General features: G+C 44.0%; 2 protein-coding genes across 3 annotated transcripts; both read right to left on the reverse strand.

Annotated features, from left to right (window-relative positions):
• Positions 1–1,099: 1,099 nt before the first annotated feature.
• On the reverse strand, positions 1,100–5,683 carry hjv (hemojuvelin BMP co-receptor). 2 transcript variants are annotated; one of them, XM_084026213.1, is made up of 4 exons: positions 5,503–5,683; positions 3,086–3,215; positions 2,075–2,616; positions 1,100–1,874 (listed from the first exon to the last, which is right to left on the reverse strand). In XM_084026213.1, the coding sequence occupies exons 2-4, from the start codon at positions 3,165–3,167 to the stop codon at positions 1,239–1,241; spliced, it is 1,260 nt and encodes a 419-aa protein (XP_083882339.1). In that variant the 5' UTR covers positions 3,168–3,215; positions 5,503–5,683; the 3' UTR covers positions 1,100–1,238. The 2 variants fall into 2 exon arrangements, with proteins under 2 accessions (XP_083882339.1, XP_083882340.1); XM_084026214.1 differs by lacking the exon at positions 5,503–5,683 and adding an exon at positions 3,631–3,770.
• A 4,716-nt stretch (positions 5,684–10,399) lies between these two features.
• Positions 10,400–23,547, reverse strand: thbs3a (thrombospondin 3a). Its single transcript, XM_084026319.1, has 23 exons — positions 23,104–23,547; positions 21,733–21,939; positions 19,955–20,208; positions 19,690–19,792; positions 19,293–19,319; positions 19,104–19,186; positions 18,786–18,837; positions 18,546–18,694; positions 18,076–18,213; positions 17,845–17,919; positions 17,579–17,731; positions 17,291–17,401; positions 17,073–17,180; positions 16,761–16,920; positions 15,868–15,986; positions 15,690–15,742; positions 15,307–15,488; positions 13,892–14,070; positions 13,570–13,618; positions 13,300–13,496; positions 12,832–13,004; positions 11,387–11,526; positions 10,400–11,088 (listed from the first exon to the last, which is right to left on the reverse strand). The coding sequence occupies exons 1-23, from the start codon at positions 23,183–23,185 to the stop codon at positions 11,027–11,029; spliced, it is 2,856 nt and encodes a 951-aa protein (XP_083882445.1). The 5' UTR covers positions 23,186–23,547; the 3' UTR covers positions 10,400–11,026.
• Between the last annotated feature and the right edge of the window lie 214 nt (positions 23,548–23,761).

A 23,761-nucleotide genomic window follows, 5' to 3' on the forward strand; every position in this document is an offset into this window, starting at 1 on the left:
AGAATGACTTCCAATAACTGCATTCAACCATTAAGTAAGTGTGTTAGCTTCAAATAAGCCAAACTGCTGCAGTGTGCTACATATAAGTGCAGAATGTTTTAAAAAAAATGTATTATTAATTCAAGTCCAAACAACGTGAGCTGAGCTTCTATTTTGAGGAAATTTTCAGACGTTACATTAAAGATGGAACATAGCTAAGTTAGCTAGCTAGCTAGCTAGCAAGCTAAGCTAATGATGGCTGTGTTGATGAAATACTTTGCATAGTTCATTGAGTGGTTTCACACTAAACTAAACCAGACTACGACAAACCTACAACACACGGAGACTTTCTGGACTTGAAAATTGACTTTTGAATTGATGGAAAACATGTTACAATCAAACAGGATCAAAATTCCCTTGACTACTGGACATGTTTAGCAGAAATAAGGTCCAGTGGGGGACACAGGAAGGGGCGGGGCGTAACCTCTATTAGGAGTGAGCATGCAAGAGAGGACTGAATGACAGGATGTACGAGAAATAACTGCTGGCCTAAGCATGTCTGGATAGCTTTTAGGCTACTGAACCAAAAATACGCCGGTCATCACACTTACAGAACTCTCAGTGTCGCATTGGATAATGTTGTGAAGCGATTGGTTAAGTTAAGGTAACAAAACTATTTGCACGGTTTCCTATGTTTGTTTGAACTTTGACCTTAGTGGACTTCCTCACTTGGCATACTCGTGAATATACCATGGTCCTTTCACTCACGCTTACTGAATTGACTGAAAACATTCAGTCAAGAGATTGATCATCAGCAATGAAATAGTTCAACCTACAAGTTTTTTTGTCTGGTCAGGTGTGAGACACCCCCCACACCCATGTCAGTCTGGTCATGATTTACCTGCAGATCCACCTGAGATGCACATGAGCATCGCCTGATGAAGACATCCATCTCCTCATTAACACCAGAACAGCGTCTGAGTGATTCAGGCCAGAAAAACATGAAGAAAGGAAGCTTTTCTCTGATGTTAAATATTAACCACAGCAATGAGCAACAACATTTACACCCTGGTTTCAGCCAGCGGAGCATTTTAAATGTGGAAAATAAAAATGTTAGCATTCAGATATTTGACCGTTTATTATCAGTTTACATATTTTCATTATTTTCTTTATAAAGTTCTCTGATTTAAATCTGGATGCCATGCAGTCACATGGCTGCAGCTGTGAGGCTACGTGGAGGGACGTCATCGTCCAGTTCATCACATATTACACAGCTCTGTTAGAGTTCCCAGCGTGCTTAGCAACAGCAGCAGCATGGAGTCCAGTGGTGCACGCTGCGGCTCAGCAGAAACAACAGGCAGCAGGTGAACTCTTTGCGTGTCGGAAATCATGTTTCTGGCATCCTGCAGCGCACTGACAGCTGCCGCGCTGGAGTTCAGGTCTCCGCTGGTGATCAGGTCAAACACACAGGCCTGGTAGTAGACGTCTCTTGCAGGGAGCAGTGCAGCGCAGTGAGCCTGCGCTCTGACGGCGGAGTACGAGTCTGGTGGCGGGGCTGGGCGGAGCGTGTTGAGTCTCTGGGAGGTGGGGCAACCCCAGACACACAGCTGCAGGTCCTGCTCGGGCCCGAAGGCCTCCATGATGCCGCGTGGCGAGCGGACGGACAGGCCGAGCGAGCGTCCACTTTGACGGACGACCAGCAGCGTGCCTATGTGAGCTGCTTGGATCTCGGCGTGTCGGCCAGGACTCTGAGTCCGCACCACCAGGCTGTGGTGTCCTCGCCGCTCGCCGCTCGCCACTGAGCCGTCGGCGAACGCTGCAGGGACGTTATCGAGCTCGGCCTGGTAGAGCTGCTGTTCGACACACTGATGCCAGTTCTTAAAGATGATGGTGATCTAAGGAGAGACAATGGGACACAACACATCTGTCTTATTGGACTGATTTGATTGTGAGTTACTTTTATTCATTTCTCCCAAGATTCTCCTCATTTCTACGCTGCTTTGGACAAAATGAGGAGAAGCCTTTGAGAACGTCTGGCTGACCAAACAGAACTTCGGTGCTGCTGGTTCTCTGACGTCACATCTGTGTGACTCACCTTGGTGAGTGCGGTGGCGTGCATCCCCCACCTTGTTGGTGCGCTAGTGGCCTGTACGTACAGGTACTCGTTGTCGATGAGAGGCCACGCCCCCTGCACGGCACATGTCTGGAAGTCGTCGTTGAAGGTCCGAACATGCGGGTCTCCGAAGACGCCGCAGTGCATGTACTCCGGCGCCCGTCCCTCTCTGGTGACGAGGCTCCTCTCGTAGAGGCAGGCGTCCTCCGACAACGTGCCCTGAGGCAGGGGCCGCGGCTGGGCGGTGGGCCCCGCCCTGGGGCACCGGTGCTGGATGAGCAGATCCTCGATGCCCTGAACAGCTGAATGATACGCCAGGTCACCACGACACGCCCGCGCCATCCGCTTAGTGCACATGGCGTAGGAGCGCAGGGCGCTGCAGTAACCAGCGTTGACCGCCTCCCTGCTGAGGGTTCCTGGTCCTCCACCGCCACCTTCACCCCCAGCTCCGCCACTGCTGCCCAGGTCCAAGGTCGCAGCCACAAAGTCGGAGTTACACCGCAGGATCCGACAGGTAGCTCCAACTGAAAAGAGGAAAGGTTTAAACTTATGAACACAAGCAGATCAAGACCCTGATGATGTCATAGTGATGTCATCCACTGCATGTGTCTGTAGAGCGTCAGCGATGGCCTCATGGATTGTGGGAAATTATGGATAATGGAAATAATCATTACATGCAGCCCGAGTTCTGATGAAAAACGCAGGTGCATTATGGGAAATGGGAAAAATTACTCCTATAAGAAAAAAATAAAGTCACAACTATATTCAGGAAAAAAATAGAGCTACAGACTGAAAGAAAATGATCAGTGAGACAAACTTATTATATTGTATTTATTTAAATGTATTTGTATAAAGTATTTTTGTGTGATTTCTCCAAATTTACTTTCTTTCTGTTTATGTTGGAAATTTGTAAAAGACAGCAAAGCCCATCAGACAGAATTAGCCTTTAGCCACGTGATGCTAATGTGTAAGTTGTCAACAGACTCTTTATACCTTCAGGTAAACTCAGCTGGACCAGCAGCAGAGTCAGGTGGATGCAGTGTTTCCATGGTAACGTTGTGGCCTGAGACTCCATGAGCAGACCCAACCCAGGAGGGACGGACTCACAGAGATCACCTGGACTCTGTGAGACAGGACAGAGAGAGAGAGAGAGAGAGAGAGAGAGAGAGAGAGAGAGCTGATGATGATGTCACACTCACCTGTCTGTTTGGGGACAGCTCATTGGTCCCAAAAATGGACCAAAAGTCCTTTAATCAGAAAGCCTGTTATTCCGAAAACAAACGCCTGTTTGTGAAATACAAACTCTCATTGCAACAAACAGAAAAGACAAATTAATAAGCAGGATGACATCATCAGACTTGATTTATTTTCATTTAAACGGTTGCTTTCTGAAAAGATAGTCCGAGTGTAAAAACGGAGCCCAAGACGAATTTCTTACTACTTGAATATGTTTCACTGAATCCAGTTTGATGTGTGGACAGCTGATGCAAGTATCTTTGAAAGTTGGCAATAATGACGGTCTGTGATGTGAGGCCTACCTGCAGAGCCAGAAATGATCCTCATTAACAAACTCATGAATGAAACTCGACTCTTTCCAAAAATATCACCAATACAAAGTCTGGACATGATTCGGTCGCACGCTGCAGGAACAGAAACGACAGTCTGGTGTGTCAGCGTTGGCCCGTCCGTCTCTCCGTGTTGTAACTTGGACTCTTGTCTGTTTGTCACTTTTTATGCTGAAGAACAAACAGCAGCAGGACAGGACAGGGCTCACTGTGACACTGCTCATTCGATGGTAACATCGTCAGTCAGTATCACTGATTTCCCTCCGTTTCCAATATCGACATAAGCCGAGTTTGCTGTTTCCCTTTGTCTCTTTCTGAGCTAAGTTTGGTGTTTCCCTCTGTTTCCGGGATTGATACTAAGTTAGTTAGTTAGCTAAGTTAGCGTATGATCTCTATTCTTTATACGAAGCTATTGTTTACCTTTTTTCAATCTTGAATCTACGTTAAGCTAGTTGTTTCTCTCTGTTTCCAGTCTTGATGCTAAACAAAGTTAGCTACTTTCCTCTGCCTCTAATCTTTATGCTAAGCTAATTATTTCCCTCTGTTTCCAGTCTTGATGCTAAGCTAAGTAAGCTACTTTCCTCTGCCTCTAATCTTTATGCTAAGCTAATTATTTCCCTCTGTTTCCAGTCTTGATGCTATGCTAAGTTAGCTTATTCTCTCTGTCTCTAGTCCGAATGCTAAGCTACTTGTTCCCATTAATTTCCTTCTTGATGCTAAGATAGCTATTTGCCTCTTTGTCCAGTCTTGATGCCAAGATCAGCTTATTGTAACTGTCTTTTCAGTCTCAATGCTAAGCTAAGGTCCCTGTTTCCAGTCTGTATGCTAAGCTAAGTTAGCTGGATGTTTACCTCTGTTTCCAGTTGTGATGCTAACCTGGATGTACAATATGAATGTGTGAAGAAAAAATGTTGAAATGTTCCTTCAAAAGTAATGAGTGACAGGTGGAGGGGCTCAGTGTGTGTGTGTGTGTATGTGTGTGTGTCTAAATTTAAACCCCAGTTGCCACTCACAGTTGCACGCGCACATTCACACACACACACACACACACACACACACACACACACACACACACACACACACACACACACACACACACACACACACACACACACACACACACACGTTTACACTCACTACATTCAGTTTAGTCATCAGTTAAGCTCCTGGTCTACTGGTGCATCTGTTCAATACGTTTGCTCTCATGAGTGAAGCCTCCTCTCTTCTTTTGTTACAGAGACATCCTGTTTGTTCAAAGACTTTACTTAATATAACACACACAACCACCTTTATGTATTTTTTTTTACATTTGTTCTTATCGAATAAACCGAACCACTGAACAAAACTTCCTTTTTACTGAATATTAAATAGAATAATAATAAAACGGACTTCATCACGGCGACTAAACATTGGATGAATGAAATTATTTATGTTGTTATCCTTGTCAGCACTGACGTCTGCAGCAATGTTCCCTTTAGTGATGTGATGCTATATAAATAATAATAATATTAAGAATGCAGGAGGATCCCATCTACTCACGTTATTGTAGCTATATCTCATATAAATATATCTTAAAAATACATGAAACAAGGTTATGAGAAAGAAAAACACTGGAGCCTACATTTACCACAATGCACCTGGATAATGTCTCCCTGCCTGTACTCCTACTTAAAATTACTTTTCATTCATCCTGTTAACATATTTTCAGACAGAGATAAATTATTAATCCATTATCAATATGTAATCAATTGTTATTGTTATTATTATTACTATTATTATTATTATCAGTGAAACAACAACAAAAAAGACTGAACTGAAAGACGTGAAGACAGATTTGTGTCTCACCTTCAGTATAACAGTCCGTCCATGTCCTCAGGGGACTCATCCAAACGGGAGGGCTCAAAAACCTGCAGGACTCTCTGTTCAGGACTCTGTTCAGGTCTGTGCAAGGCTCTGAAGATTGTGGTCTCCTGATCTGGATTCTGGTCTTTGCCTCGCGGTGCGTTCACAACTGACTGGGCTTCAGTCTTTCTAAATAAATCACCAGCAACCAGCACCTGTTGCGCGACAACTGTCTCTCTCTCTCTCTCACCCCCCCTCCACACACACACACACTGCAGTTTATTTATATTCCAGACCACCAAATGTAAACTTTATTTAAAACCTGCAGAGACACATTCTTCGGAATGTTTATTATTATTATTATGTGATAACAAGTAGATTTGAATGAATAGTTAGTACATAATGAATTAATGCTATAGCCTACAGATCAAACAAAAACACTATGTTGAGATACAGTATTTCTATTTTCTTCTACTCTACTACATCTCAGAGGTAAATGATGTACTTTTTACTGCATTACAATAATCTGATGACAGAGAACACCACTTAAAGGTTGAGTACTGTAATAAGTTACTGCTAATGTTGACATACCACTTCCAGTTCAATCCTCACACCGAGGAACTGGCAGGATGCTTTTTTTTTGTGTGAAAAAGCTGCAGGCATGCCATGTCTGATCACAAGGATAGCAAACCTTGATGACAGTACAGGTAACGTTACCACTTTGTAATTAAGCTCAACCAAAAAACACAAAACACTGAAAAGTTACACCAGGTAATAAATGACGATGTTTAAACTTGACATGACACATTCACGATCTGTGTCAGGTGAGCTGAAGGTCACGACTAACGAGCATTGCTCGAGCATGACAGTTCAATAAACCCATGAACTGATCACTCTTTTGGCAAAACCTTAAACTATTTCACCCAGTTAGACACACTTTGCAGACCTCATTCACTCTTGTTGCTAAAGATGTGATGAAGCAGGTCACACTCCACAAGAAGTACTTACTTGTAATATTTGAGTACATACTTATTACCATCAGACAGACAGCAGGAGGCAGCACTGACTCACTGGTGCCATGAAGCCAATGTGTTTTATGTTTTGATACATCACTAAGTTAAAGTCAATGTCAGTTCATTTTATCTTTTTTATTATCATTTATTATGTTAAACAGGAAGGGTTTGTAATTGATTGTTATTGTATTTTATTATTATTAGGTTATTTTATATTTGTGTTTGTATATCTAGATTTTCTTATTTTTCTTATTGCTTCTTTCTTTCATTCATTCACTTTCGTATTGGCAGAAATCGTATGTGGGACCACAGGTGGTGGGTGGAATATTAAAATAATGAATCCTTAATGCTACTGTTTCTCATTGCACCTCTTAAATAAACATTATATTAAAAATAAATAAAGCCTGCAGCCTGGCTACATTCATGTTTTACCTGTTTCATTGTTTTAATATAAAGTTATGTGTGATAGAATGATGATGGGTTAAGTTGTTGGCCCTTTAAGAGAGAAGCGGCCCCTCTACGCCTCACTGAGCAGCTCAGACCCTTTGTGAGTGCTGGGGGGGACTGACGGGACCCTCCACAGACCAGAACCCACACTATGACACACAGAGAAGCTTCAGCGGAGCGGTGAGTTCTACTTTAATGTTCCTTTTGCTCTATAGTTTTTTTTACAGCCTGTAAAAGAAAATAAAAGAAGAAAAATTAGTCACAACATGGAAACTCATCATGTTCATTTTTATCTGATTTTCAATGATTACATGAAGTCAGTTATTTTCTCTATAAAACTAATCATCTATAAAGAATTACCAAGTTATGATGGATCCAAATGCATGAATTTAAAATGAAGCATAGGATTGATTTCATATCGTCCTCTAAAACATCTACACAACATATAATAACATCAGTATTGGAGATATTTTAGCACAATTCTGCAAAACTCTGAATTATGTTTCATTTAAATTATTTTCTGTCTGTAACGTCTTTATCCCCCTTGTTAATGTTGCATTAGATTACAGTTTTCAACTTACAGTTTTCTTCTTCTCCCCTTTGTTGGCTTGATAATTGACAGTCAAACTAAAGGCAGGAATGTGAATCCATCACTTCTGCTAACTAATTTGGCCTATTACTTTCAAAACTATAGGAAGTTGGTAGAGCCCTTTCCCCACTGGACAAAAAATGAAGGCTGGGTCAAATCGTTCAGTTTAGAGAGACAGTTTCTTTCTAATCCGTTCAACCAATTGATTCATTCCTCTTAGTTCTTGTTTTGTAAAAGCACACTATGCCTAATGTGCTGTGGTTACTAAGGTCATGAGTTACAAATATCGAATCGCTTATGAAACACATGGTTGCACATTTTGTATTAACTACATTAACATATAACACGTAAGTAATACAGTTCTTAGCCACTTTACCACATTGCTAGTGCGTTTGTCGAGGTAGAGTATTCACAGTCAGCTCCATTTGGGGCTGAGGAGAATCACAACAGTTGTTGGCCTCTTGGGGGCGATCCAACATGAGCAGTTGGTTCTCAACTCTCGTTCAGTAATCCTACTGGCTGGGTTTCTCGTTTACCGCCAACCCGAGGATATGTGAGGAAACGTTTGTTTTTCTGGGCCGTACGGACGGTGTTGACTCTAGCTAGGAACGAGATGGAAGATTTGTTCCTGAAGACCACTTAGTTCAATTTAGGGAAAGAGCATGCCGTTAGGGTTAATCCTTAACCCTAATGACTGACGTTACATAATGTCAACCTTTACTTTCAGCTTCACACATGACACAAACAGTCTCCTTGACGTAAGCCCACACTTATTTTTTAACCCCTTTTTCTGATATTTCTTTGTCATTTAAGCCAGAAATTCCGTCTGTCTCCGTCTCTAACATCTACTGGCACTGGGAAATTAGTCTGTTGTCTATTGTTAGCATTAAATAAACTGCATATAAAGTGTGCTTATTATGAAGGACCAGGGGTATTATTATTATTATTGTATTACTGTAGTGTTGTAGCCTCTGTCACCACCAGCAAACTGAGATACTTTAAAACATAGATGGCTGCAGCTTGTGTCAAACTCTTGTGATATTGACACTGAGCGGTGAAGTACAGCAGAAACCAGAACAGTTGACTTGGCCACGTCGTCTATTAACAAACTGTGTGTATGTGTATTTCAGGGTGTGTGGTGCGTTTCCTCCCGGGGTCGGGCAGGTCCGGGATGCAGTGCACTGTTGTCATGTCCCCCCTCTAATATTGCACTCGTCCCGGCCTCCCCGGCCTCGGGGTCACAACTCCCCCACCACCAGACTGCAGCAGAGGAACATGGAGCTCCGAGGTAGAAGAGAAGAAACGTCATTCTACGTTCACTGAAACATCTCCACTACTATTATGGGATGAAATCAATCAGGATCAACTGTAATAACTCTACTGATCCTCTGACTTTTCATGTATCGCCATCGTCAGGTCAATATGTTAATGTGTTCAATACTTCGGTTTACAATAAAACACATGCAGAACTAATTCAACCAGCTCCAGCTGGACTCTGTTTACTGATCATTAGCTAATGTTAGTATGTCAACACGCTACATTAAATCAGTAGAACAGACGGTGAATTGTTTTCAGTGGTCATGGGACTGGTACAAAACAAAATGGTGATTGTTGATAGTTCTGGCTACTTGGCTAGGTAGTTAGTTAGCTAGTTAGGTTGGTATTAATTTAGCTAGGTAGTTAGTTAGCTAGCTAGTTACTTAGCTAGTTAGGTTGGTATTAAGTTAGCTAGGTAGTTAGTTAGGGGTCATCCCTATGTTCCCGGGTCCTATGTTTCCCGCAATTCCTTAACGGGTACTAATAATATTTAGAAAGGGCTTATTTTTTACACCATAATTTCCATAATTGCATGACAAAAGCCTATGCCTTCGCTGATTTAATTACGTGACGTGCATATCCAAATATGATGAGGAGAGATTAGGCTGTAAATTGTGGTAGGCCTATCTTGTATCTTAAAAAAAGGGTCCTATGTTAGGGAACATAGGACCCGGGGAACATAGGTACTCCCGTAAGTTAGCTAGGTAGTAACTTAGCTAGTTATCTTGGTATTAAGTTAGCCAGGTATTAAGTTAGCTAGTTAGCTTGGTATTAAGTTAGCCAAGTAATTAGTTAGCTAGGTAGTGAGGTAGTAAGTTAGCTAGGTAGTTAGTTAACTAGTCCTTCTCCAACGCTGAGGAGTGAGGTGGAGGGACTGTTAGACCCTGCCCTGCTTGTTATAGGAAGTCACTCATCTGACAATATCAACATTGTGTCCCAAGCCTGTGGATGAAACATTAAGTTGTTCAATTTGACTCGTAGTAAATGTGCTTCGTTCAGTACCGATAGTGGTAAAAACCTCACCTTAGTGACTCAAGCACTCGACCTAATTTGGGTCCTACTTCTATTCTATTTCTACGTGGCGAACATTAGCATGTTAGCATGTCCCTGAAGTCCACAGTTGAGAGTGTACGCATCACGAGGTATTAATGTGAAAATTATGAAAAACCAAACTGTCGTTTTAGGAAAAGTCACAGACGGAGTTTATTTCAACAAAGACACATTTGAAAAGACAGAAACGTGTAAAAGAATATTACACTGTTTTTCACTTTTCACCTGAACCAAAGCGTCTGTGGCAGCTGCGGTTACACTGGTCTTTTCAATGCGACTTCCGTGATCGGACGCGTCTGATGACTTTTGACCTGTCTGATCTGATAGAGATCATTTATGTTTCATGGCCAAAGGAGCAGCTATAGAATGGTGATAAACACATTTAAGTTTCTAAAAAATATTCACAATAAACGTCTCCTGTTATTTAGACTTAGACTTATCTTTATTGATCCCTTTGGGATGACTCCCGCAAGGAAATTCTATGTATTGAAAAGCTTGTAGTGTGAAGACATGTGTTTTCATCAGTGACATAAAAGGACTCAGACAGTCTTCCCTTTGAACTCCCATGTGGGGAGAACATGATGGACACCTATGTTCGATAAATTGTTCAGACTGTGTCCACAATGTCCTCGCCGAAATCTGGACTCAATGCAAGCCAGGCCACCTTGGAATGTGGTCTGGGTGATCAGATCGAAATGAGAGCAAGATCAGACTTTAAAAGTTAATGCATCCTGACACTTTCTGATGACAGAAGTGTTGTTGAAAAGACGGGTGTAACGGCGGCCTCGTTAACGTGAGCTCGTCACCTCTCAGCAGGGCCTTTGGCTGTTGACGGTTTTAAACAATCATTGTTTGTTTGTCAGTTAAACTGTGTCTGAAATGTTCTGACACAAAGGCATGAAACATAATTTAAAGGAAGGACAGACATCGGACTGGTTCCTCTTCATGTGTTTTCATGTCTATTTAAACATGGCGTCTGAGTGAAGAGTTAAAGTTGGTCGGGAGGAACTGAAGAGAAATACACCTGCAGAACGTCTCATCTAGTCAACAGTGTGTTCAGGTGCTTCTCATCACCGTTGCTCCAGAACACACAGAGGTCCTGTATCAGACCTCACACCTGAATGTGCATCATAACCCGTTTACGATGAGACTGGAAGTCTTCAGGCACCGTGTCTGAAATAAGATATGAATTCATATCAATTCAAAAGTTAACAAAACCAATCAAGTGAACTGTCAATATACAAAATAAACTATTTTTATAATGAATTTCTGTGAGAACTAAACCACTAATTGATAATTCAACAAATTAGAAGCTATGGATTGATAAGTCCTGAACAACATTTGTTGTGTGTTTGAGGTGAAAAATGAAAAAGGAGGTCAAAACATCAAGACTGAATGTTTGGGGAAGACATGTTAAAACGTTTCTGGCTTTCACGCTGTAAAAGTGTGTGTTGGGGGTCAGAGGTCGTACCGTTACACCTGTAGCGCAGGTTGGACCAGATGATGTTTTCCTGGGAGAAACAGAAGACACCGAGCCGGCCTCCTCTCATGGTGGTGTCCAATACAACGCCAGAGTCCGCCACCATGTCTGTCCCCTCAAAGAGCTTGACCCTGAAAACAGTGAGAGGCCAGGTTAGAAACCAGTCACGCCCAAAGGGGAAAACTGGGACGAGGGATGATGGCGACGACGACAGGATATAGGTGGTGATCATTGGGACACAGGACATACGTAACATAGACATTGGAAAAAAGGCACTAATAAACTATTAATATATGAGCTCTTTACTGATACTTATGACAGAATAACATCAGAGCAATAATAAATGAAATAAATACTATGCCAGAAAACCAGGATATATTTTCAAAACACTTTATATTCACTCAAATATCCAAACTGAAGCTCAAAAGCAGTTGTTCAGGAGTGAAATGTGTCTGAGGATCATGTTGTTGACCAGACAGACAAAGAAACAGAGAGACAGTCAGACAGACAGACTGACGGAGAGACAGACCTGGGCCTCTCTCTTTACTCTCTCTGTCTTCAGCTCTGTGAAAAGACTTTCTAAACATCCTCTTCCTCTTTCATTTCTTTTCTCCCTGAAGAATGTGAGACCAGACTTTTAAAATATACCGTTTCACAAACATTTCAGTCACATTGCTTCTTTTTAAATCTTTCCATCAGTCTGCATAAAATAAAATTGAGAGAGGATCTGTACTACAGAGTCCTGCAGGATCTGTGTTTACAGTAATCCTCAGTTTTATTTCTCTGCAACCTTAACAGCATAAAATTTTAACAGAAGCTTCAAAATCCAACTCATTGAGATTCATCATTATTATTATGATGATGATTATCATGATTATTATTATATGTTCCATGTGGAAAAAATGTCCAGTGCGTCTCTTTGTCTCGTCTGATCTGCATATCAACGGTTACAGAGGCAGATTCTTGCCAGGGCTTTGGTTGTCATGGAGACGAGTACAATAGAGTACCGGGGGGCCCCGGGGTCACAAAGAAGTTTCAGAGGGGAAAGAATGCAGTAAAAAGTAAAGAGAGGAAGAGTTGGAGAGCAGGCAGCTGCAGGCTGACACAATACAGTTCTATAGAATACTGCAGAGTACTACAGTATCAGTACTACAGAGTACTGCAGGATATGTACTACAGATCAGTACAGATTACTACAGTATCAGTACTACAGAGTACTGCAGGATATGTACTGCAGTCCTTTTTTTCACCCTCTTTTTTTTCTATGGTCTCTTTCAGCAACAAAATAAATAAAATAAGGTGCTGAAGGATCTGTACTACAGTGTAGAGTACTGGTTTTAGTTATGGTCCATACTCAGATCTGGTCTGGTCTTACCCAGCCTCAAGTCTGGTTCTGTTCTAGCCCAGCCTAGGCTCAGGTCTGATTCTGGTCTCACCTGATGTAGCCCACCTGCGGTCGGTGGCTGAGGTGCCAGCGGTACGAGGTTTTGTCCTTCCAGCCGACGTTTCGTGGATCCTTCCAGAGAAGCTTCACCTCTCCAGGTGTGTCTCCGGTGTGCCACAGGGCGTTCCTCAGGAACTCTCCCGGTCCAGTCCGTGACTTCACCGCCTGCAGGGACCATTTATTCATTAGATTCATAGATCATATACTAAGATTACAACACAGAGAACATTTAGGGAATCAAACCTGTGACCTAGTACTAAAAATACTGCAACAACTGAGCAGCAGGACTCATTAAACATGACATGCTGATCAACACCACCTGGTGGCAGCAGAGAGCTGGCAGACCAAACTAGATACTACAGCCCTGATGTAAATGTAATGTAATAGACCTACTGCACATTCAAATCAACATCTTAAGTCCAGAGCAGTGAAGTCAAATTAAGTAAAGTTCAGCAGAAACCTTGAGCTGCAGGGCCGGCTGGGCCATGGCTCTGAAGGGGACTGACTGCCAGTACACCTGCTCCAACTGTTTCCACATCACCACGTAGAAACTCGATGAGTCCTGGTACCCGAATATGAAGCCGGCGTAGTCGTCATCGGTTACCGTGTTGACGTGAAACGTTCCCTCGAAGTCTACGCCGTTAAACGCTGTGTAGCCTGCAGACACGGAGGAAGTCAGGGTCTACAATCCAACTTTAATCCTGAATTTAAAGATAAAAAAAGCACATACCAACGGCTAAACCAGGGTCACTGTTCATGGTCTGGACGATCTCCATACCCTGAAGACCAAACGACATTTAGAGGAGTTAACACGTATTTACAGCGAAATTAAATGTCAGTCAGAGGTTGTTCTTAGGAGGTTTCCTACTGAACCTGATCAGTTAGAGCTGGGGATCAGAGGTCATCCAGGCTGCAGCAGTTACATTATTTATATTTCTTATATATGAAGAGATTTACCGAGGTACGTCAGTTTCATGACAAAACACACAGATACATTATCTGGACAGATGCTCTGCTGCTCAGGGTTAGAGAGGGGAGGTTCAGAGGGTCACCTGGTTCAGAACCACCCAGGTGGGGTCGATCTGGGCGTCACCCTCTGGGTCCAGGATCACCGTCTGATAGGCTCTGAAGTCTGTCAGAGTGACCTCGGCGCTCTCCGGACACACGTCAAACAAATCCATCACCATGTCATTATCGAAGTCAGTCTCACAGACGTCCCCAACACCGTTCACTGGACAGGGACAGATGAGACACAGACAGGTGAAGACAGACAGAGACAGACAGGTGTAGAGAGACAGACAGACGGACAGGTGTGGATAAAGAGACACAGACATGTGGAAAGAGGAAGACAGACAGGTGGAGGGAGAAGCAGAGAGATAGGTTGAGAGAGACAAGTGTGGGGAGACAGACAGACATGTGGAAATGGGGGGGGGGTGCAAACATGTAGAGAGAGACAGACAAACAGACACACAGACAGGTAAACAGGTAAAGAGACAGACAGAAATGTGAAGCGAGACAGAGTAATAGACATTGAGACAAATGGTTGTAGGGAGAGACACAGGTGGAGAGAAAGACAGAGAGTCAGACAGGTTTAGAGAGAGAAAGACAGATAGGTGGAGACTATGTTAAGGTGCCAAACAGGAAGTACATCTTTTCAATGAAATTTACCGAGCACTGTTGTGTTTCAGATTGTTAGTCAGTCTCTCCTGTTGTGTTTCAGATTGTTAGTCTCTCCTGTTGTGTTTCAGATTGTTAGTCAGTCTCTCCTGTTGTGTTTCAGATTGTTAGTCAGTCTCTCCTGTTGTGTTTCAGATTGTTTGTTGTGTTTCAGATTGTTAGTCTCTCCTGTTGTGTTTCAGATTGTTAGTCTCTCCTGTTGTGTTTCAGATTGTTAGTCGGTCTCTCCTGTTGTGTTTCAGATTGTTAGTCAGTCTCTCCTGTTGTGTTTCAGATTGTTAGTCGGTCTCTCCTGTTGTGTTTCAGATTGTTAGTCGGTCTCTCCTGTTGTGTTTCAGATTGTTAGTCTCTCCTGTTGTGTTTCAGATTGTTAGTCAGTCTCTCCTGTTGTGTTTCAGATTGTTAGTCAGTTTCTCCTGTTGTGTTTCAGATTGTTAGTCAGTCTCTCCTGTTGTGTTTCAGATTGTTAGTCAGTTTCTCCTGTTGTGTTTCAGATTGTTAGTCTCTCCTGTTGTGTTTCAGATTGTTAGTCAGTTTCTCCTGTTGTGTTTCAGATTGTTAGTCTCTCCTGTTGTGTTTCAGATTGTTAGTCTCTCCTGTTGTGTTTCAGACTGTTAGTCTCTCCTGTTGTGTTTCAGATTGTTAGTCTCTCCTGTTGTGTTTCAGATTGTTAGTCTCTCCTGTTGTGTTTCAGATTGTTAGTCTATCTCTCCTGTTGTGTTTCAGATTGTTAGTCTCTCCTGTTGTGTTTCAGACTGTTAGTCTCTCCTGTTGTGTTTCAGATTGTTACCATCAGAGTCTTTCTGGTTGGGGTTGACGATGAGTCGACAATTGTCATAGTCGTCGAGTACGCCGTCGTTGTCGTCGTCATGGTCACAGTCATCTCCAAGGCCATCGTTGTCGGAGTCCAGCTGGGAGCTGTTGGGGATGTCTGGACAGTTGTCCCTGCTGTCCTGGAGACCGTCTCCGTCCCTGCAGGATGACGTCACAACAGCAGAAGGGTTCAGATTCTCACTTTTTATTCTGCGTTGTCCTTCAGTGTTTTTGCAATTTATACTTCATCTTTTTTTATTGGAGCTTATTTGCTGTCTTTGCACTTACATTTCCTGTATTGTATTGAACGATTCAGAACATATTTTTTCCAAGCAATATGTATGTGTGTGTCAGACGTACATGTCCTGGTTGGTGTCACAAACGTCTCCCACCAGGTCGTTGTCAATGTCCGTCTGAAAAAAAGAGTGACCTTTAGAAAACAACAGGTGACCTCTGAGGCAGCACTGTTCTGAACTCACGCCTGGTTCAGTTACACCAGGATCTGTCTGTCTCTCTGTCTGTCTGTCTGTCTGTGTACCTGCATGGGGTTGCTGAGTTCAGGACAGCTGTCACAGGCGTCTCCCACTCCGTCTCTGTCTCTGTCCGTCTGCATCGGGTTCGGTACCTTTGGACAGTTATCCAGAACGTTGGGAATACCTGAACATACACACAGTCATTTTAAATATATACATAAACCAACAATCGCATTTTAGATGACTCAAATATTGACAGACGTTTTATAAACCTGACAATCAAATCTCTCTCTCCACCCTGAGACTTTAAAGAACACATTTATTTGGTTGTGATTGCATAGTCTTGTACACTAGACCCAAGAGCTGAGGAGTAGGTGACTCTCCCTAATGCGTCCCCTCTGAACCTACCATTGACTATGTACAGGCCTAAGGCCCGACAGAGATGCATCTCCCTGCCACTTTGATTTATTTCAGAGTGGCGGTTGTTCAGACGGGTGATGGTTTGTGTGGGAAGCAGGGGGACAAAACATATGGTTGTTGCCCTGTGGGTGAATTCCTGTTCGTCCAGTTAGAAGCACGTTTCCCTGGGCCTTGATTTCTATATGGAAAGTGTCAACAATCCTGGAGGTATAAAAAGTGCACAGAGATATAGATCCCTATCAGTTATGCCTAGGGTTTGAGCTAATCTCGACCAAATATGCGATTTACCCTGTTTTATTGGTGAGATCTGACAAAGATCTCCTTTATAACACACCTATGTAGATTTCTTGAATCTTGCTCCAAAGCAGGTCATGTTTGGAACATCAGTTACCATGGTGATCTACCTGCTAAGAAGTGAACCAGCATCACAGGACTGAAAACATAGAGATAAACCTGAAGTAACCTCGATGACTTAAAATGTTTCTGCTTCCTGTTCAACATGAAGACAGAACAGACTGATGGTCTGATGGACGCTCACCGTCTCCGTCAATGTCCTGGTCGCAGGCGTCTCCCTGTCCATTGCTGTCGGTGTCCTTCTGGACGGAGTTGGGGACGTTGGGACAGTTATCACAAGCGTCTCCATACGAGTCGCTGTCTGAGTTCTGCTGGTCTTTGTTGGGGACCAACCGGCAGTTATCCTGAAGGTCATATGATCAGATCGCAGAGACACAGTCGTATCAATCCTGAGCATAAACCATGTCTTCGTCCTAAAGTGTAATGATTTACGTGATGGAAGCATGCATTTTGTCCACAAAGACGGGCCCCCACGACACTTGTAATACAAACACACCTCCACGTTTTTGATGCCGTCTCCGTCTGCGTCCTCGTCACACTGATCTCCGATGCCGTCGTTGTCGGCGTCTTCCTGACCAGAGTTTGGTGTGTACAAACAGTTGTCCTGGTGGAAAGGGACAGACAGTAACAACCAATCAATATGATAAATGAGACAAGACACAGGATATGATGATGATGATGATGATGATGATGGGGAGGAGTCAGGTGTCTCACCTGTTTGCAGTGTTTGTTGTTGTCCATGCATGGCAGAGGGCGGTCAGGATAGCCGTCGATGTCTGTGTCTGGTCCACATGTGTTACCATTACCAGCCCAGCCCACATTACACTACACACACACGCACACACACACACACACACACACACACACACACACACACACACACACACACACACACACACACACACGCGCACACACACACACACACACACACACACACACACACACAGGTAAATAAATAAGTGATACAGGGTATGTATAGGTCACTGACAGGCAGAGTCTCACCCTGCAGGCGACCTCTCCGTTCCTTTCCATGACGCAGTGGGCGTTGGTGTCACAGGGGTTAAAGGTCAACCCACCACACGTCTTCCTGGGAAAGCAACCTGACGTCTGGTTGCCAAGGAAACCGGGTTTACAGCCTCCACACTTATAAGAGCCCTGAGAGATGACGGGACACGTCTGTCAGTGTGACAGCTGGGCATCCACTAGATGGCGCCACATTGTTGTCGATGACTGCAGATTCGTTTCTTTTACAGTGACCATGAACTCACCACAGTGTTGATGCACACAGAGTTTGACACACAGGCGTCTGGTAGATCTAGACACTCATCAATATCTACACAGTCCTGAGAGACAGAGAGTGAGATACAGGGAGGACAGACAAGGGGAGGGAGAGACAGGTGATGTATAACTGTCGTGGCGGGAAATAATAATAATTTTAATCACATTGTGAACAGAATGTTCATCTGAAGACTGAATGCGTTACTGCGTGTGTGTCTGACCTGTCTGTGTGTCTTGGCGTAGTCCAGTCCGGTTCCAGCCAACGGCGCCCCCCACAGACCAGGAGGACAGGGGCGACACACGAACCCCCCAACAGTGTTCACACAGGCTTCAGGAGAGTAACAAGGCTGCAGCTCACACTGACACACACAGAGGAGTAGGTTAATATCACCATAGTGTTGTTGATGTGTGTTTGTCAGTTATTGCTCTGTGTAGAGGGGTGTATTCCAGAGATTTGGGGAAATGAAAGGCCAGAGAATATTGTTCAGATATGTGACAGATTGGGAGGAAAAACAACCAGTTGTTAGTGTGTTGTTGTGGTGTTGTTGTATGTTGCTGGATTGCTGTAATACGTTGTGTCGTATGATTCGATGTATGTTGTCGTGTTGTTCCAGCTTTCTGTTGTATGTTGTTGTAGATGTATGCTGTTGTAGCGCTGTGTTGCTGTCTGACGCTGTAGCTGCGTAGTTACCTCGTCAATGTCCCGACAGTGTGTCCCGTTGCCAGAGGTCCCAGGTGGACAGGGTCCGCAGGTGTACCCAGGGTAGTGCATGCTGTCCATACAGGACACACCCTTGTAGCAGGGGTTGGGAGAGCAGCGAGAGCGAGGCTCATGGAAACCTGCAGTGAGACGGACGGGCTGGCCTCAATCAGGTCCTCAAAACAGAAGACAGCTTTGATGAGCAGAGAAGAAGAAGAGCTGCTGACTCACCACAGACCTGACACTCCAGGATGGTGTTTCTAATCAGAGACATCTCTTTGACCTGACGAGGGAAGAGACAGGGACGTCAATAAACATCTGGATCTTCATCCGTCTTTGCCTGTACTGTCTGTCTCTTAGAGACTAATCCTCAGGAATCTTTTCCATTTCACCACCTGAGGTTAGGCGGGGAGTTTCCGACATAAAACATTTCGGAAATATATAATGTGTGTGTGGAAAACTGTTGCTCGCCGCCATCTGACCCACATACAAACATTTCATCCATTCAAGTTAAAGGCCACCTGTTCCCTGATGTCCTGTCCGTCTCACCTGTTCCCTGATGTCCTGTCTCAGTTCTCCTAGGATCTGGTTGAAGATGATGAGCTGACCAATCAGAGCCTTGGTGTGATCACCTGACAGGAGAGCAATAAAACCACCAGGATCAATATGGCTGAGATGAAAGTGATGAGCTGTGATTATTTGAGAGTATAGTATCACGATGTTGAGTGTAAAACTCACCCAGGATGGAGTTCACCTCGCCACTCACTGAAACACCAAACAAACAGCTGAGCTCAGTTCAATAATGCAACATGAAGCGACACCAGTGGAGCGGCTGATGTCATCGGACAACAAGCACAAGAAGCTCTTCACATCCTGTCACCGATAAAATCATTTTTACACACATCAGCCACATCGTGGTTTTACACTGCACACACATTAGTGCTGTAAGATATCAGACCGAACTGACAATGCAATATGATTTTTATTGCAATCTGAAAAAATAAAGGTGAAATCCCATCTTGGATGAAAACTCGTACTGTTAATATGAAAGCTCCCAGATGACACGGACCCCGCATCAAACTAGTGAGGTTCAGTACTGTTTACGAGTGGGGAGTTAAAGGGTTTATGTGCTGACCTGAGTTGTAGGCTGAAGCGTCTCCTTGGAAGGGACAGTCCGTCAGAGATCCAGCTTTAGCAACGGTGCCCCCTAGAGCCAGTCTGAGGGACTCCACAGCACCCTGACACACAGACAACACGATCCGTTATATCAAGCACGCCTCCTTGTCTCCTACAGCTGACATTGTCTCAGTTAAGCAGACAGGTGAAACCATCATCACAACATGAACTAAGAGCATCCTGATGGTCTCGTGACATCGAACCACCGGGGTCAGTTGTCTCACCTGCAGTCGTCCGTAGGCCTTCTGTCCGTGTCGGATCTCCACCATCTCCGCCTCTCTGGGCAGGGCCACCAACGACGGCAGGCCCTGGCTGGAGTCGGCCAATCGGCAGTTGACGTAGAGCTCCATGTGCATGTTGTCTCTCTGAAGGCCCCCGAGTCTCAGGATGATGGACGTGGTCCGTCCCTCTGCCAGGAGGGCGCTCTGCAGGTTGACGGTGTGGATCTTCCCATCAGCCCTCACATAACGCACCAGGACTGATGGGGGAGGGGGAGAAATAGATACTCAGAAACGGTACATCTTTAATGTCATATTCTCATTCTATATTGGCATTTCTACATCGCAATTTCACAACTTAACATTTAACAAGTAGGAGTATTTATATTTACTTATTATAGGTTGGATTCATGTTGATGAAAAAAAAGTTTGGGGTCAAATAATTTGTGGTGGCATCTAGGGGTCACGGACCCCCTGTTGAAGATCTCTGATGCAGATGGAGGCTGAACTCACAGGATGGAGACAGGTAGAATACCAGAACCAGAACCATTAACTGAAGTTCAGGTAGGTGACATGAGGAAAACGTTCTTCTCCATCACACAGCAGTCATCGTCACTGACACTGCTTAAAGGTGCATTCCGCGATGAATGCGATAGTTTTAAAGGGTAACTGACTGTGACATAGCAACGCAAAACGCAAACTAAATGAAAAAATAATCATATTATATCAACAAATACATAAGTTCTTCCCTCTGCAAAAAAACAACAACTTCATAGGTACGTTGGAAATCCCGTGCTCAGTATCTTTAGTCAATCTGACCTTGAGATTCCTGGTTCCATCAACAGACATTCATCAATCCACTGTTCAGTGTTCAGTTTATTAGGGACAGCTGGCTCAAACAGTCTTGTCCTAATGAAGGGAAGTCCATCCATCCATCGTCATCCGCTTATCCTGATAAGGGTGGCGGGGGGGCTGGAGCTGATCCCAGCTCACTAATGAAGTGAAGTAATTCCTGTAATTCATTCGTTTGTACTCTGGGTGGCAGTCACCTACAAAGCGGCTCTATGCATAGAGGATGGCTAAGTGCGACCAGGTGTGTTGCATGCCAGGAAAACAAACCGTTCTGGACCGTGATCATGGCGTCTGCAGGTAGCGGTGACTAAAGGTGGTTAACCTGCCTAATGTGTGTATTATGTATTATGTCACTAAAAACAACTAGTCTAGTCCAGCTTTATAGCGTTTCATGGATGTCTTTATTATTTAAACTTCATCGGTTATCATCTTTATTATTTATTTTACTACCGGTACATTATAAATATTTTAACAACAAACCTTTTCCAAGGTGCATTGAAATGCATTTCATCTATACATTTAAATAAAGTTGAATTGAATGAACTGGAATTTTCTGGATAGAAAACCTTTTTCCTGATAAGACAACGGATGGTCAGATATTCAATTCCACAAATCCATATTTGACATTCCAGCAGACAGAGAATATTCCCATCCATTAAACACGGAGGAGTCTCTGATTTGAATGATTCACTGAGTGGAAACATCCCAGAGCTTCAACATATAAGAACCTGTCAGACAGAGTGGAGAGGAGATTATCGTCTGTTTGGATTTAAGGGAGGAAGGAACAACGTGAGGAAAGGAAGGTGAGGAGGAGCAGAGGAAGAGGCGAGAAATAAAAGGATGTTCTGCAGAAGTGATATTTATCTACGCAGGGAAAAAAAAACATGATTTTAAATAAAGTTCTGAGGGTTTGAACAGGTGAGGTCTCCAACCTTTGTTGATCTTCCCCATGACAGCGACCTCCAGGTACTTCCTGTTGTCCTGTTTGCTGTAGACACCCATGAGGACGCCGCCCAACTTCGCTGGCAGCCGAAATGTGGACACCACGTAGACGTCACTGAGCGCGCTAAGACCGCCCGCCAGCTTCTCCACCGCCGCCACGCTCTGCTTAGAGTCCTGAAGGCTCAATACGTCGATCACTGAGGAGGAGGATCAATAACAGACAGTATTAAGACATGAGACATGCAGCTTCTTAATAAGATGTCATAATAAAACATTATAATTATCAGGTCACTTGGAAACAGATATTCTGTCTGCAGTCTAATGATACAACAAAATAAACCTCCAGGCTTTTATTCTGAAACTAAAGTTGATTAGTGCTTCATTCAAAGTGAAACTTTATCAATCACTTTGTAAGTGTTTCAAACCGGTTGAGTCTCAGAAGTCAACAAGAAACACCACAGAGGAAGAATAACAAGAAGCCGGCTGATAATAGCTCACTTCCTGTCCTCCATCCTGCTGCTGATCTTCTCACAGTAACCATGACAACTCTGTCCAATCACAATAACAACATACCGTAAATCCTATACGACTATAATAATATTTTTATGCGGGGGGTAATCAGGGAGTACTGCTCATATACGGAGGAGGTATGGAGGATGAAGTAAAGGAGGAGGTGGAGGAGAAGGAGAGAGAGAAGGTGAAGCATGATGAAGAAGAGCAGGGAGGAGTCAGTAAAGGAAAGGAGGTGGCGAAGGAGGACAAGATGACGGAGGAGGTGAAGGAGAACAATATATAGGATGAGGTGAAGGAGGATGAGATGGAGGAGGAGGAGGTGGAAAATGAGTTGAAGGAGTAGGACGAAGTGAAGGAGGATGAGGACGTGAAGGAGGGTGAGGTAAGCAGGTGAAGGACGAGGTGGATGAGGAGGTTGAGGTAAATGAAGAGGATGATGTGATGAAGACTTCATCATCAGTTCTGATCCTTCAGCCACCCTCACACTGAACAAAAACTATTACGACTGATCATTCATCTGGAGTTACTTACTTACTTTACTGGTCTGGAGTCAGATTTAGTGTTGAGCTTTGAGGTTTCCTGTTTTTACAGCGGACCCTGGTGTTACACCAGATCTCGTCACGTGATGAACCCTGATCAATACCTTCACCCTGGTGGCAAATGATCACTTATTCATAACTGTGTAGGCCTCGGATTTCTGTGTAAGAACTAAAATTGAGCGTTGACTTCTGGAGGACTTTTGGAAAAATGAATAAATAACTGTGTTTAACATATTTAATTAAATGTTTTAATGCAATTTTAAGGGTAGTTCTAGTTCATTAAGCAGCATGCTAGCTGGGCGTTGTTACCTTGAACCTCGGATCCGTCCGGTAGTCCCGCCGTAAGTCCAACACAGACGATTGACAGCAGGACCGGGACAGTCCAATCCATGTCTGAAACGGGCACGGTTGGCACGGGACCGGCAACAAGGCTAACGAACCAACGGGACCGGGTGTAAACCCTTTAAAAACGATGGAGGGAGCAGATGGAGGAGAGTCGGGTTTAAAGTGACAGTTGTCGCGGAGCTGCAGTAGCTGTCAGCAGGGGAACCCGAGGAGAACCGATTGAAACTGGCCAGCAAAGTATCAGGCTGACCGAAAAGCGTCTGAACCGAACGGGACCGGAGTCACCGGAGCTCCGGGGAGTTTCAGTCCGACACCGAAAAAAAACAAACAAACTCAGGAGCAGAGTGAGGGGACGAGACGAAACCCGGAGCCGGAGAGAAATCCAACGGACCGGCAGGAGTACAGCCAAACAATCGGGTTCACGAGCGCAGCTGGAAACCTCCGCTGGCGCGCGCTCAAGACTCCGAGCTTCTCGTGCGCGCAGGGACTGATTAGCATAAAGTGCGCGAGTAAAGAAAGACACTTCTGTGGGCTACTGAGACTCTACTGAGGTTTAATGAGATTCTACTGCTTTTAACTGAGACTCTACTGAGGTTTACTGAGATTCTACTGCTTTTAACTG

The sequence above is a fragment of the Eutrigla gurnardus genome (assembly GCF_963514095.1).
Source record: "Eutrigla gurnardus genome assembly, chromosome: 14".
Taxonomy (NCBI): Eukaryota; Metazoa; Chordata; class Actinopteri; order Perciformes; family Triglidae; genus Eutrigla; species Eutrigla gurnardus.